This window comes from Lycium ferocissimum, chromosome 1 (genome assembly GCF_029784015.1).
Source record: "Lycium ferocissimum isolate CSIRO_LF1 chromosome 1, AGI_CSIRO_Lferr_CH_V1, whole genome shotgun sequence".
NCBI lineage: Eukaryota > Viridiplantae > Streptophyta > Magnoliopsida > Solanales > Solanaceae > Lycium > Lycium ferocissimum.
The window spans coordinates 22,103,419-22,119,388 of record NC_081342.1 but is presented as its reverse complement, the minus strand read 5'-3'; the positions used below and the strand labels follow the sequence as shown (position 1 = coordinate 22,119,388).

The following is a 15,970-nucleotide window of genomic DNA, read 5'->3' as shown; positions in this document are numbered from 1 at the left end:
CCCCCTTTGCCTCTCACCTCAATCCCTCAACACTGGTGAAAAAAAGAAAGGATAAATCCCTAGATTGTCACTCTTTCAACTTGGAAAAACACCGAATGACGAATGACGACTGCAAAGAACCTGCATTTTTAACTAGAATATGACCTCCTCCTCTGCCTCCCACCTCACCCTCAATGGTGAAAAAGAAAAGATAAATTGGAGAACAAGCATATCGCAACAAACAGCAGCAAATCCCTCACTGCCTTATCCAGGCATCTCTAAAAGATCCACTGTGATGCTTTACCCAGTCAACGTATATCAATCTCATCTTACAAGATATCCTCTGTAAGATTGCCCTCTATGTTGTGCTTTGCCTGTCCATAAAATGTTTCTTCGGTCAATAATAGTTGGAAAAGCTGTAAAGGAAGGATGATATTGCTATATGACAAACCTTCTCGCAGACACTAATATAATCTGAGTTTGATTTGTCTGTTTGGATCTGCACAAAGATCCAAGCATTTTCATGAGAGTTCCAGGAGCACTCAATTATCCTACCCGAGTACAACGATAAATCTGATCCATCTGCAGGAGAAAGTACCAATCAGACCAAACTTAGTTTGAAGAAAACCTGAGACAGCAGCCATATTATCACCACCTTATTTTTAAGAACAATTAAGCAAAGAAATCTGCTAAATATTTCCCAAGAGAATTCAAGGGATAGTCAATAGTAGTTGGAAAAGCTGTAAACAAAGGATGATATTATAATGCGGAAGCTATATGAATAAAAGATAGGCTCAAGAATAAAAATCTCATAGACACTAACATTCAAAATTAGCGGATTAAGACTGATACTAATAGGTTTCAAGAACTTATATCAAAAGGTGATCTCTGTTTGGAAATTAGAGACAATAATTAGATAAGACTAATTACCTTCTTTAATTTACAAATAAGTTCCAAAGATATCAAGCAATTAATCTTACCTCTTAAAAGAATTATAAGGTTGCAAAGATAAATCCAAAGTAGCCACACACATAAAAATAGAGAAACTGAATAATAATAATATTTTGTCCAAAATCTATATATAGCAGGATTAGAATATACTTTTATGGAAATAATTAAATAATAAAACCTAATTAGATTAAACTTGAAAATTCTAAAACTAGGAAACCAAACTAGAAAGACATAAAATATTGTCAAACTTGTTCAAATTATCACCACCTTATTTTTAAGAACAATTAAGCAAAGAAATCTGCTAAATATTTCCCAATAGAATTCAAGGGATAGATCGTCACATTCTTATTTCACATTTAAGCCCGTCAAACTTTAATGGATGTACGCTACCGTGGATGCTATCACGAGCCTTGCCAATAAAGGGAAGAAAAGGAGAGATCTTTTTGCCAATGGAAACTCTATAAGGAGATTGAGTTCAGAGAAGGGAGAAGAAGAGCAGATAATCAAACCTTTAAACATCACTCTGCAACCTTCAATTAATTTCTTGTTTCCGTGTTCTTGCAGATAAACCAAATTGCTGCCGTCAACTCCCACCTGCCAATGCCAACTTGTTAATCAGATTACCCTGGTACTAAAGTTATCACAGCCATTATGTGATGTTATCTCCTACTGTTAATGTGCAGACAGGAAAAAGCTTGACCATATATACACTCACAATAAACACCAGGTTGAGAGCTAGAGATGACAGAAAATATAACCACCTCAAAGAGAAAATCAACAGTATTTTTTCCAGGATATTTCCATTTCAAGCGTCCATCATGTTCCCGAGGCACATAAGTTGCATTCCAGGCCTGTGTCACAAAACCATCAGGAGCCAGATCAGCAATGTTACAAGCAATTTGCTGTCTAAACTCTACAGCACATATTAGTTTCAGAATGTACCAACCATAACAAAGTGAGTTCGCTGGGTCCAACTACTTCACATTAAAGCAAAAACACACACGCAGACACCTCAAGAGGGGGCAACAAGCATGTCACTGAAGGTAATTACACTAAATTGTGGTGGATAAAATTAGTTCTGTCGAGTCAGACCTATGAGAGTGAATCACTTGAGTGCATTTGCAGAACAAATCATTCCAATTTCTCTTCAAAATATCATTCTCTTACAATTTCTGTCCCTTTTTCTTTAGCTCCAGATCCTATCAGGTTCCAATTCTTTCTTTAGATCTTGATTCTCTCTCTGTTTCTCTGTTCATTATATTCCATTAAAGACCACAACCGGGTCGCCTTTTTTCCTATTCTTTTCCTTGTTATCTTAGAATTTTCATGTGATCCAGATTCAGCTTCTTTGCATATAAGTCAAGTTCTGCATTCCAGCTTCTGTCCTTGAAAAATTGTTTTAAGTAGCTCCCTTATCTGAATTGACTTCACACACACACACACACACACACACACTCTCACACACTCACACAGAGAGCAGTTCTAATGAGCTAAATCTCTGTCAATGAAATTAATTGATCTCCAATACTATCAACTCCACTCAGTTCATTAAATTGAATTATATTAGCTAAAGTAACAGAATACTGCAGGCCTGCAGCCAAACAGATTTTCCCAGGCCAAATGACGAGCCTGATCTATCAAATTCCAGCTATATGTCCCTATGTCTCTCACTGTCCGCATACTTGGATGAATGAAATTGCAGAGCTCACTAGCACAATTTTAAATGCACTGGTATCTAATGAGATACAAACACGCTGATAGATTATGTTAAGAAAAATAAAAAATAAAATAAAAAAATGCGGACACTTCTTTGTGCCAAGATTTCTTTAAGCTCCAGTAGGGGATACTAAACGTCACAGTTTAAGTTGTATCTAAATGATCTTGATATGACAAACTTGCTTGTTAATGTTAAAGCAGACACAAGTAGCTCCCATAGCACCTCAAAGATAAGACCATCAGCTGAATGTGGAAGATTTGGCATTATATCTTTGATGAGCTTAGAAGCTGCAGACAGCAAATAGAAATCCTTCCTCCTCACCTGGCATGCGCAAAACAATCATCAACACAGAAAGGATCATAAACTTACATAAATGCAGAGTCTTTATTGAGATCATACATATAGAGTCTTTATTGAGATCATACATACTTCAAATGGTTCCAGGCCATATTGGTAGTACGGATTTACACATGTGAATAAAAATTCACGTTCAAAATTACGGGGCCGGATCACCTCGTCTTCAATTAGCATTAATCGATGATGGAAAGGTAGCTGCAGAAGTATTTGGATGCACAAGTCATAAACTAAGCAACTTTTCAGGAAAACCCAACCAAATTAAAAATTCCAATATATGCCAAAGTGCTGACTGTTGAAAGAAAATAATAAGGAGCTTGCCACAGAAGGCAAATCTGCAGATAAATCAAGGAAAAGATGAAAATGCCTGTGAAAGAATAGTCCACATATCTAATACCATAAAACTACCCCCAGTAAACCTGTATTCTTGAACACTATTGATTGACTGCAGAAGTCTGAGGATTGATGATCCTCATGACATTCTCAAAACAGATAAATTACAATCTAAAAAGCAACTATTATTCAACACTCTTTTGGAAATGTTGATTGTGGCCACAGCACTATCCATATTTGCATCTCATCCTGGTATCATAAGAGGAATACAAATATAAATCATGAAAGATTAGTTCAAGTCATTTTGGCCAATAAATATGTAAGCCAAGACATACCTCTGTAACAGAGACTTCATTAATTGATATCATATCATGAATGAGGAAAGTAGTCCTCTTCACTTGTGTCTCTGGCTCAGTCTCGGTTATCAATTCACCATCAAGCAACGTGTAGTGATGAGTAATGTCAGCTCTACCCTACAGGAAACTGGTAAATCTTCTACAGCAGAAAAAGACTGAAATTCTAAAGCTGCAGAATCAGTATCCCTAATGATGGAGAACAAGAGGTCCTGAATGGATAAAGTACCTCATAGATATATTTGCAAGGAAACCGCAACTGGACCTTCCTGAAATAGAACTGTGGATCAATCAAATAACAATTCTCCCTATCTATTAGCATCATGTTTCTTGGCCCCTCAGCACTCCAGGTGACATGGTAGAGTTGCTGGCTTAGAAGATGCAATTTGTCCCTACAATTTGAACTAAAGCATCAAATTCCAGAAAATGAAATCAAGAAACAGGTAAATACTGTTTGACACATATCCAAATTTATGCTTTCAGTACCCTGGAAATCTAATAATCTACTTCAGACAACAACAACAACAACATACCCAATGTATTCCCACAAGTGGAGTCCGGGGAGGGTGGAGTGTACGCAGACCTTACCCCTACCTAGGCAGATAGAGAGGCTGTTTCCGATAGACCTTCGGCTCAGACACAAAAGTACATTAATTTCTTAATAAGAAATAAATGTTATCATGTCCAAAAGGCAACAAACCATAACAGTACGACACTCACCCTTTGCCACCTAAATCATAAATATATTATGAGAACAAAGAACCAAAAATGAAAAATAATTCTTGAATAGCATCTTAACCATGCTCAAAATATCCCTTTCCCCAGTGCAATTAGTAAAATCACTGATCTATGCTTCAACATTATATAAAGCATGCACAGTTTTTGTGACGGGCACATGCAGCTGAAACTACTTGCCAATCCCAACGCGTACAGCTCAGCAGTAGATCAATCTTCCAATCAATTGAAGACTTTCCAGATCTTTTGCACCACATGCGATTTTTTTACTTCAAGGGATGCTTTAAAATGCTTAATAACGAGATTCTCTAATCTAGAAAATGCTGTTATTCGCATGAAGATGATATTCAATCAGAAAGGAGATATCATCAAATCCTAAATTATCATCTATCTTTGGAGTACAGTGTGTAGCTATTTCAAGCCGATGTAAAGTATTGCCTATATATTATAATAAAGGCAGGTATAAGAGGCACGGTTTGCCAAATTAGTCTCTTGTTAAAATATATCCAAAAAGAAAAATTTATAATCAACCTGTCGAGATAGACCGGGCAAGATCCTGGAATTCCGGTATTTCTTCTGGCCTAAGGACCAAAAAAATTTAGTTATGCACCAAAAGAAATAGTAATAATAAACATTATATCAAAGCATATATCAACCGCCTAAAGCAAACAGGATAATACTTGGACAGTGCAAAGCAAGAACATGTCTATCATTCAGGAACTGTATGTGATTTGTTTCATCTGGGATTTGGAGTATATATCTGGAAGAATGTTCAAAATTAAAATCGATGCTACAGTTCTACAAGCAGGCAAATCTTCCATGAGTATGAGCAAACAAGATCTTTCCAATTCATTTAAGATATAGTTAAGTATTTAAAATAGAGATGTTATGATGTGAAATGAGCTTTTCAATAACTGGAACCTGTACATCCAAATTGAGCACTTGATTGCAGAAGTTCCTCATCATCTGAACCTCAGCAAATGGGATACATTCGTCCCCAAAATCTGCATCTGACACCGCTCCTGCTCTTGTAAGATTCCCCTGCAATAATGAGGTTTTGGCACTTTGAATGGAACAAAAAGAAAGAAAACAATGGGCACATACATAAATATTGATTGGTAAGCAAATACAGCATGCTGTTTAATAGGCAGATTATATTTTAATTAACCAGATCAATCTAAAAGAGAACTATCAGCAGAACAACGAGAAAGCCAATCCAAGCAATACAATCAGCAATACAAGGTGAATGATTAAGGGACACATTATCCTTACTAAAGCCATTTTCCTTCAAGGGGAGTAACAAAAGTCAGCACAAGAATGAAAACGTGATTGTTTGAAGAATTATCAGCTTCACAATAACTTATCACAAACTTTAGGTTTCCACCAAATCCAAAAAACTTTTGCTCCGTGATCTGAATAAACAAATTAAGCAGTGGAATACTTGTTTCATTATGTCATAGCTTTTGCTAAGAATATTATCTATATTAGTCAGTATCAACTTAGGAAGATAATGTTACTTGCAATTAAGTCTTGATTTCTTTTCTAGTTTTGAATAAGTGTGTGCGCTATTTAAACACCCAATATCTTGCAAGCAATCTTCAGTTTTTTCTTCCGTGTTATATTTCTCACATGGTATCAAAGCCAGGTTAAGGATTAGTCATTCTGCAATTAGCAGTGACGTCGGAGAGAAAAAAGATCTTTGTCATGCAATTTTTCAGCAACCGTAAGTGATGGTTCGGTGTTTCCATTCTTTATGTGTGTTCTGCATAAACCAGCATCACCATGAAGTCAAGATTATTTCTGCGAGCAAAGCCTAGCCATCCCCGCAGGAAAAGGAGCTCTCATGAGCTCCAACATGCGCGGGTAGAAAAGGAATTTTCCGGCAAGATCTCTCCCACGCGTGCCAACTTCTGACAATTTTAAAACTTGCGGATTTGGTCCTTTGGAGCCGCTCAGCCATTCTGATGCTACACATCACTTTTTATGTTGTGTCCAATCATCATAAGTACTTTTTCTAGCAGTAGTAATTTCTTTTCCCTGGCAGATCTATCTTTTCTAATGACATCTCTCCCTTTCTTTTGCACTCTACAGTTCAACTAGAGCATGTGGCTCACCACATTCAACCTTCATATTTTCCTATGAACTTCCAGCAAACTTTTCAACATCAACAGCATATTCTGGGTGATGCAAGAAGTCGAATAATTTCTGTGCCTGATTAAAAGGTGTTTCTTAAGTACAAAGAGGTAACAAGCATCATCACAAATCACAGCGGTTGTTTAAACTTGTAATTTGTAGCTTATGTTTAACCTTGGACCTTGCAGCATTAACTCATGAGCCTCAGATCATATTTCTGCAGCGAATATCTTTTCTCTTATATTTCCTATTCTCAATCTCCTTACTACTGTCACATTGACCAATAGCTCACAAATCATGGCAACTGGAGTTGGCCAAGTTATCCTATTTCCATCTATTACTTTAGACTCATTTTTTTATGTTCTTGGTTGTCCTTTCAATGTTAATGATAAGCTGGAGGTTTGGAGATAGACCCTGGAGTCTAAAGGGCTTAGGTTGAGCGGGACTAAGACGGAGTGTACTTGGAGTGCAAGTTCAGTGACGTAACTCACGAGGCTGACGTGGAAGTGAGGATTGATACTCAAGAGGAAGTTTCAATTATCTCAGGCCAATAATCCAAGAAATGGGGAGATTAACGATGATGCTACACATCGTATTGGAGCAGGGTGGTTGAAAGGAGGCTCGCATCCAGTGCCTTGTGTGATAAGAATGTGTCACCAAGACTTAAAGGTAAGTTCTATAAAGTGGTTGTTAGATCGGCTATGCTGTACAGGGCGGAGTGTTGGCCGGTCAAGAACTCGCACATCTAAAAGATGAAAGTAGCGGAAATGGATGTGTGGGCCTACGAGTAGAGATAGAATTTAGAATTAGGAGTAGGAGTGGCTCTATGGAGGACAAGATGAGGGAAGCGAGGCTGAGATGATTCGGCCATGTGATTCGGGCAAGTTATCCCATTCCCCACTATAACTTTAGACTCACTCTTCATGTTCGTGGTTGTCCTTTCAATCTCATATCCATTAGTCTCTTGTCTTAATCACTTAACTGTTTTGTAATGTTTCTCAATAACTCTGTAGTTATAGAGGAACCTAGTAGGGGACGAGTCATTGGGTACCGAGCGTGAGTTAAATGGATTTTACTACCTTAATCCGTTAAGGTCATCCAACACAACCTATCCCATTATCAACTCTCCTGAGTTGCTTCATAAACGACTAAGACATCCCAATTTCTAAACTCTAGAAAATGTTCCATGGTTTGTCTCAGTTGTCTACCTTAGAATGTCGTCATGTCAACTTGGTAAGCATACTCGTGTTTTCTTCCCTAGTTGTACTGATAACCGTGTTGAGTCTCCATTCTCTTTGGCCCACTCATGCCAGGAGTCCCATTCGAGTCAATTCTACTTTGGGATTCCATTATTCGTCAGTTTCATTGATAATTGTTCAAGATATACTTGAATTTTCTTAATGAAGGATTGTCCAGAGTTATTTTCCATTTTTCAAACCTTTTGTGCTGAAATACAGCTCAATTTGGGGTTACCAATCAAACTTTTCGTAGTGACAATGCACCAAAACATTATCCTCCCAAATTTATCAGTTTATGAACTCTAGTAAGACAACATTACCATTCTCAAAAATGAAGTATCTTGAAAAGCAAGAAATTTAATATGGTTTCTAGGTCCAGTGCAAAAGCAAAATCTCGGGCAATGGCTATGGCAACTTGGGAAATGTAACTGGTTTGGATCAAACAGTTGCTCAAAGAATTGAAGTTTGAACAAATTAGTCAGCTGAAACTTGTGTGTGATAATCAATCGCTCATGATGCTTCCAATCTGATGATCAATGAGAGAACTAAACACATAGAGATAGATTGACACTTTGTTAAGAAATGATATTCTCTGTAGACATTGTCACAAAGTTCTGATGTCAAATTATCAGCTTGCATATATTATCACTCAGTCCCTTACTGGTCCACGAATTAGTTACATTTGTAACAAGCTTGGTAATCAACTCAGATGGACCAGCTTGAGGGGAGAGAATATTAGTTATTGTCAATTAGGAAAATATTGTTTATTTTGTAATCATGTAGCCTTTATTTCTTCAGAGTTAGGTGTATGTACTATTTAAACACCCAATAGCTAGGGAGAATTATCAAGACATACATTCTTCGTTTTTTTTTTTCCATGTTATATTTCTCACAGCCTAATCCAAAATGTTGGAAGCATAGAGTTCATGTTCCTGTCAGACTTGGCAGATATGAGTGCAAGACAAATAGTGGTGCTAGCTTGTTGTCAACAACTTCCTGTAGTCTTTAAAGATAAACCGCAATATCCTGAGGAATCAGTTCTTTTGGTAATCATCAAACTTATAGAATGATAGTAAATTATGAAAAGTGAATCAAATTTCTGCAAGTCATAGCAAAAAAATGTGGCATTTCCCTAGTTAACCTGCAGCCTTAGGAAAGACAACTCAAGTAAAAAACTCAAGAAACAAACTTCATTGGTTCCTGGAGTTTGATATGCCGGACCGGCCAAACAATTGCGACTCGTAACTTATGCAGTGTGTGATTGTAATGTCATTATAATTTATGTACCACATTCACATCTATAAGCAGAGTCCTCTTCGCAGTAACTAATAATTGCTTCACACACGATCTTTCATTATTTCAAAGTGCACTAAGTGCTCCGCTGTTGAACCTTTGAGAATTTTCGGATATCAATGCAGCAATTGTTCACCAAATAACCTCAAAGGGACTACTTACAGAAGAAGGAGCATGCACTTCATTATCTTGATCAGAGTCTCTCTTCCATTCCGGAGTTTGGGGACAGACCAAAAGTTCAGGCTTTGACTGAAGATAGAAGTCATATAATGCTTCAACATACTTCAGTCTGTAAATACCTGGAGGGCGAGCTTGGGCAAATTTTGCTATTGCCTGAAGATAAGACAAATTTTCTAGATTATGTTGGAATCCTAAGAAGAGTAAGATTTGGTGTAAGATGAATAAGATTACTAACCTCACCGACACTGAGTGACTGATTGCGTACAAGAAGATGTACAATCATGTAGCCAGTTCGGTTGTGGCCATGAGTGCAGTGGACAACAGCATATTTACTTGCTTGAGATGTCAACTGCACGACCTGCAATCAATAAAAAGTTCTGAAGATGAGAAACTCAAAGTAAAAAGTGATTATCACACTGCCATATGCACCCTTCCCAGATATGCAGAGCATAACGAAAGATAGATGCCATGCATGTGACAGCAGAATGAGAATTACCTCAGAAATAAATCTATCTACAGACTCACCATCAGGTACAGATAGGCAGAGCATAACGAAAGATAGATGACATGCATGTGACAGCAGAATGAGAATTACCTCAGAAATAAATTATCTACAGACTCAGCATCAGGTACAGAGTCCTGCCCCGGGCATCGAATCTGAATAAATAGAACATAACATATATCTGGCACTTAACCATGAGATCGAATAGGATATATAAAACTGCTCATATTTACCTTAACATGTCTAATAGCATGACTGGTCCAATCTGATTCTGGATAGTAACGATCAGTGTTTGTTAAATCAACCACCAGTCCGATCTGCAATTGAGTGCTAGTAATTCCAGACATGGATGGCGGCTATTCAGCTAAAAATAAGATGATAATTAAACATATAGGACAAACATTGAAAATCCAACTAGTAAGAAGATTAGTTGTGGGAAAGACTAAGAGGAGATGACACAAAGAAAAACTGATATAGATGCACATTCCTTCTTTTTCTTTTTCTTATTCTTTTTCTTATTTTGCTAACCGAAAAATCCCTGCAGGCCAGTGGCTAAGGGTTCGTAAAATGGTGGATAATAGGCCCCCCTCTACCCTTCTCCACTAAAATTCCAAGGTTTTTGCCTGTGGAGGGGTTCAAATCTGTGACGTGCGCCTAACCCACGCATTATGTATTGCAATCTTACCACTAGACCAAAGCCGTGGGGCGATGTAGATGCACTGTCAATCCCTATAGGAAATAATGAGTTCGCAAACATATGAGCTCCCCTCCCCTCGTGTCCCCAAAATATAAAAAAGAAAAAGAAAAGCTAATAAAAGTAAACATACAGACATACATATTACCCGCTGTCAAAGTAGATCAAAATAACTCAGGAATTAACCAACTTAGAAACAAAATGCCACTAAATAAAGCATGACTAAAACAAAAAGCAACAAAAGGGGTTAAGGGGACCGTTAAAAGAGTGTAAGAGATAAGAGAGAGACGAAAGAGAGAACTACAATGTAATGACTCTTCCTATGGCAATTAAGGAGGCAAATTGGTGCAGAAAGCTATCGTTTATACAAACAATAAATCAGCACAGATAGTCTGTCAACTGTCAAGACAATTATCACCAAGTTAACCTTATTTGTAAGTGTCAAGGGTGGGGAGGAACAAATGAAGCAAATAGTAAATGTGATAACCAGAAGAAAATCTTGTCACCACACCACTTACTTCTCTCCCTAAACATCTTTGCTTGTCGATTAGTTCTTTTGGGGTGTATCTTTCTCCAGGAGGGATATTCTTGTTGAATGATTCACTTAGAGGCACTTTTGATGGGATAATAAAGCCTATGTTATCACCGTATGGAGGGCAAGATAACCAACCTGTAAAAAAAAATACTCCTATCAGGATAACGTTAAAGAAAGGTTTATGTGAATGGAAAAGATGTTTCTCTTTTGAAAAAATAAAAACTAAGCAACTGCAACCATTCATGGAAAAAAAACAAGATGAGAGCTTATGAACATAAAGCCACCAAGCTTATCACACGGTAACAAGTTATTGGACATGCATGCTTGTGGAAACAATCAGATGACTGAAGATGAAATTAAAGAACTACACCCCTTCCGTCTTAAGACCAAAACAGCTGGCATAAAATGACATGGAAGGAAAAAGGGACAAAGTTATCAGATGGGTGTTTAATTTTCACACACCAACAGTGGAACATCTTTTAGTTATAACTAGATAGAAAGTAAAAGTTATGTTGCTCGGACTCCTTTGTGTGTTGTGTCGGATATATACGGATCTAGAGGTCGGATTCGTCACGATCTAAATTTTAAGATAAATTACGGATCCTAAAACTGCGGATACGGGTGCGGGGATTAAAAGCATAAAAAATAATTCAAAATCCTAAAAATAGAGTTTTAAATATTAGTACTCATATAAAACCTAAATTTTGAGATATTATGTGGAAAGCTTAAGGAGAAAATATTGATCAAGAGGAGAATCTCGGAAGGAGATAAAAGGAAAAACAAAAACATAGAAATTTCTATATACAAGTTATTCCATTTTCTTCAATTTCTCCATAGCTTTTTGTTTTGATTACTTTTCTCATTGAATCTGTCCAAAATTTATATATCGATTTTGGTCAAAGTACACAATATATACTGGTTGACCAGATCGGGTACGGATCCCACACCCACACCCACACCCATGTCGTGTCGACACGGGTGCGGCACCGAAAGTGAAGAGTCCGAGCAACATACTGTAAAACAATCTAATTGTCAATATTAAATACTTGATGTTCATAAGCTATCATCATGTTGTTGACAACTACGGGTAAACCTAGAAAGAAAGTAAATAACCTACTATAATTGGTGAAACTATACTTTTGTCCAATAACCGTGGTGTCCAAGCCTGCATGCACGCACCTCGACTAATTCCACGGGGTACATGCTACCTCTCACCAACACAGGTACTGGGTAACTCTGTCCACTAAGGGAAGAAATCACCAAGGAATTTTTATCTCCTCTGGAGTTTGAACATAAGACCTCATGATTCTCCCACTTTATTAACCACTAGGTCACACCCTTGGGTTCTTAAACTATATTACTACAAACTATAATACAAAAACTTTTTACATGTTAATAAAAAACGCTATACTGTAAAACTTTTTACATTGTCAAACAAGTCGTTGTAGTATAGTGGTAACTTGATTAAGAAAGAAAAATTACACTATCAATGTACACTTAAATCCGCTCATAAACTTTTGAAGCTACATAACTACCTACCACTAACAGCTTACTTGGAGAAGCAAAATTTAAGCTGGAGCTTAAGACACAAACTAAATGTGATCAGAAGTAAAACTGATGGATAATGTCTTTAGTACTCAAATCAAAACCAGAGAACATGTATATAGGGAGTTCATCCGAATTGAGCATCTTCATTTATCAGTAGAAGCTAAATAAAACTTAGCTATGAAAAGACAATTTTCAATATCTATTATGCTCGTCCGGTATAGATGCTAACTTACTGGAGTGCCATAAAATGCACTTCCACAACATGATGTACTTGGAATGCAATACTTGAATTCCACAACCTAAATTTAGAAATACTTGGCAATCATCCAGAAAGATATATTGGGGAAGAATTAAGATATACTCTGAGAATATAAAGTTAGGATTGTTTAACTGGTTATAACATGCTGTTTACTTTTTTCTACGTAGGATTGTTTAACTGGTTATAACATGTTGTTTACTTTTTTCTAGCTATTTATACTATCTCTAGTTCCTTTAAAGCAACCTGATTGTAATATAAGGACCCGTTTGGCCATGAGAATTATTCACATTTTTCCTGAATTTTTTTTCACTTTATTTGAAAAGTAGCATTTGGCCATGAAAATTAACCAAACGAATTTGGAAAACACCTAAAATCCTGTATTCACTTTTTACACTTTCAGTACATTCAAACAACCAAATATTCTTTGCAAAAACTATAACCAAACGCAACTCCATCTCCAACTTCAAAAATTCCAAATAAAGTGAAAATTATCTCATTTCTATGGCCAAACGTCCACTTAAACTCTGCAATTGGCCAATAGCCTGAGGGTTCACATTGAGTACATAAAATAGTAGTAATGAATAGCAAAATTGACAAAATTTATGGAAGGCAAATGTGAACTGAATGTAAATCTGAGAAGTTAACCTGCGGGTAGGCTGTAACGGTTAAAAAATTTGCGAGGTTTATTATCGCAGGATCTCCGATAATCCATGGATGAGGACGAGACGTGCATTGAATCTCGGCCAAGTTGCTTCCTTTTCTTCAATTGTTGTCCTTCCACTTCCATTTACGCCTTTCACGGAGTACGTGGAAATCGCCGCCGTCAAGGACAAAGTGCAACCCTGCTAGGTTTTATTGCAAGTTTGCAACACGAGGGAAAGCAGAATGAAACGCGATGAATTTTACTTTTTTAGGAGTGAATAAGCGTTACCTCCTAGGCCTTCTAAGATCTCTTGTACTTCTTGTGTTACTCCCTTGGTCTCAAATTATAAGTCGTGTTTCTCTCTTACAAGTCCCTTAAGAAAATATTACTCCCTCTAATTCAAAATAAGTGTTCACTTAGCCTTTAACACACCCTTAAGAAAATATTAACTCCTAGGAAAAATAGGCATTTTGACTCAACTACCTTAATTAATAAGACTCTTGACTATTTATTGCATTGAGTAAATAAGGGCAAATCCGGAAAATTAAAGTTAATCCCTTCTTGATTATGTAAGTGGACACTTATTTTGAACCGGAGGAAGTAGTAATTAGGAAGATTTCGACTATTTTATCCTTATTTATGTCTTAAGATATGATCTCTATTCAATTAATATTTACTTTATTTATGTGTCATCTCACCATTATTGAGGTGTTTGTAGTCTTCAAGAACAATTACTACTAAGGCTAAAATGGAAAAAGAAAAATAAAGTTTGTCTTGAACTTCTAAAGTGACAAATTAAATGAGACAACTATTTTTAGAAAGTACGACGGATAATTTGAGATGGGGGGAGTATTACTACTCCCTCAGTTTGAATTTTTTGTCTTAATCTCTTTCCTAATTTGGCCACTCTTTAATTTCAATATCCCACGTGGTGTATTTAAGGCCCCGTTTGGACATGATTTGGTGATTTGAAATCGGGCCGATTTGAAGTTGAAGTTTTTTTTGGACATGCAATTTGGATTTCTTAAGTTGTATCTTTCTCATAAACATAAAAATCCCACAAGTTGGAAAAACTATCAAAACTTCCCCAATTCTTATACAATCTTACCAAATGAGCAAACCATAATTCATAACAAAGTTAATAAGCTACCAGAAGGCCTTTCTAAGAAATTCAACATCTATTGATCGAACTTTAGTTCAATAAAAAAGAAAGTTGAACATGAGTTGTAGTGTAACTACTCTTTAATATAATCCTCCCACATAGTACGGACAATATCTTCACGTCGAGCATGCTTTTTCTTTTCTTTTTTTTTTGAGAAGGTAACATAGTTGAGCATGCATTTTCCCGGACAGATGACCGAGAATACGAACCAACATTGTTACTTTAAGTCAAGTTTTACATTTAAAGAATATATCTACCAACTCATGGATCTTTTTTCACAAAATATAAACTTATGTCTCAAGTTTTATATTTAAAAAAATTGAAATCATAATTAGGAATCACAAATCCTAGTTTTTGGAGAATTTGTGATTTGAAATCATCATATGAAGTTGAAGTTGAAATCTTGTGCAAATTTCATAAACAACCGCTTATTTTTGAAATCAAAAGATGAAATCATGTCCCCAAATCCTATGCCCAAACGCCTACTAAGACCGCAAGATTAAAGGGCATTTTTATATATTATACATATCTTTACTTTAAGAACACAAGATTCAAAAATCTCCTTTACTTTCTTAAAGTCCGTATCAAGTCAAACTAAGACAAATAAATAAACGGCCCTTTTGTTGGGCTCATTCATCCTTCTCACATTCCAACTAATGATTTTGCAATCTATCAACACACTTCTTTTTCCCTCCCCCCAGGCCCCTACCCTACCCTCAATTTCCCTGCTCGCTTCCTTATTTCTCCTTTCGTACACCACAATCTTCCCTCACTTTTGTTCTTCAATAGGTAGCTTCTTCTTCCCCGCCACTTCTTTAGCATCGCCTCTAGCCTCATGATCAATGCAACACAACAAATCAATTACTTTATCCTTCATCCCCAAATAGAAACCCCCAAGAACTTCCCAAAGTTGATATATTTTTCTTCCACACATTTCGAAAGCTTTCGTTCCCCCTCCAAAATAGCCAATGGTTGAGGCTCATCCATTGCTAACCCTGACTATAAGACTTTTTACACTATCAACAAAAACTTAAAGACTCAAAAACTTTTGAAGCTACATAACTACCAACCAGTAATAGTTTACTTAGAGAAGCAAAATTTAAGTTGGAGGTTAAGACACAAACTATATGTAATCAGAAGTAAACTTATTGGATAATGTCTTTAGCACTCGAAACAGAGAGCATACACATAGGGAGTTCATCCGAACTGAGCATCTTCATTTATCAGTGGAACCTAAATAGAGCTTAAGTGCTTAACCCTATAGTGACAGATAGATCATACGAAAAGACAATTCTCAATATCTATTGTGCTCGTCCAGTATAGATGCTAACATACTAAAGTCCAAAAAAAAAAATGCACTT

The 15,970-nt window shown here is 36.5% G+C and overlaps 1 protein-coding gene across 1 annotated transcript; it reads right to left on the bottom strand.

Annotated features, from left to right (window-relative positions):
• Positions 1-361: 361 nt before the first annotated feature.
• Positions 362-14,645, bottom strand: LOC132063293 (uncharacterized). Its single transcript, XM_059455774.1, has 16 exons — positions 13,450-14,645; positions 10,981-11,132; positions 10,002-10,085; positions 9,862-9,923; positions 9,763-9,817; positions 9,502-9,624; positions 9,270-9,419; positions 5,344-5,463; positions 4,954-5,003; positions 3,917-4,079; positions 3,670-3,807; positions 3,077-3,199; positions 2,870-2,968; positions 1,692-1,781; positions 1,440-1,524; positions 362-561 (listed from the first exon to the last, which is right to left on the bottom strand). The coding sequence occupies exons 1-16, from the start codon at positions 13,589-13,591 to the stop codon at positions 377-379; spliced, it is 1,821 nt and encodes a 606-aa protein (XP_059311757.1). The 5' UTR covers positions 13,592-14,645; the 3' UTR covers positions 362-376.
• Positions 14,646-15,970: the final 1,325 nt, after the last annotated feature.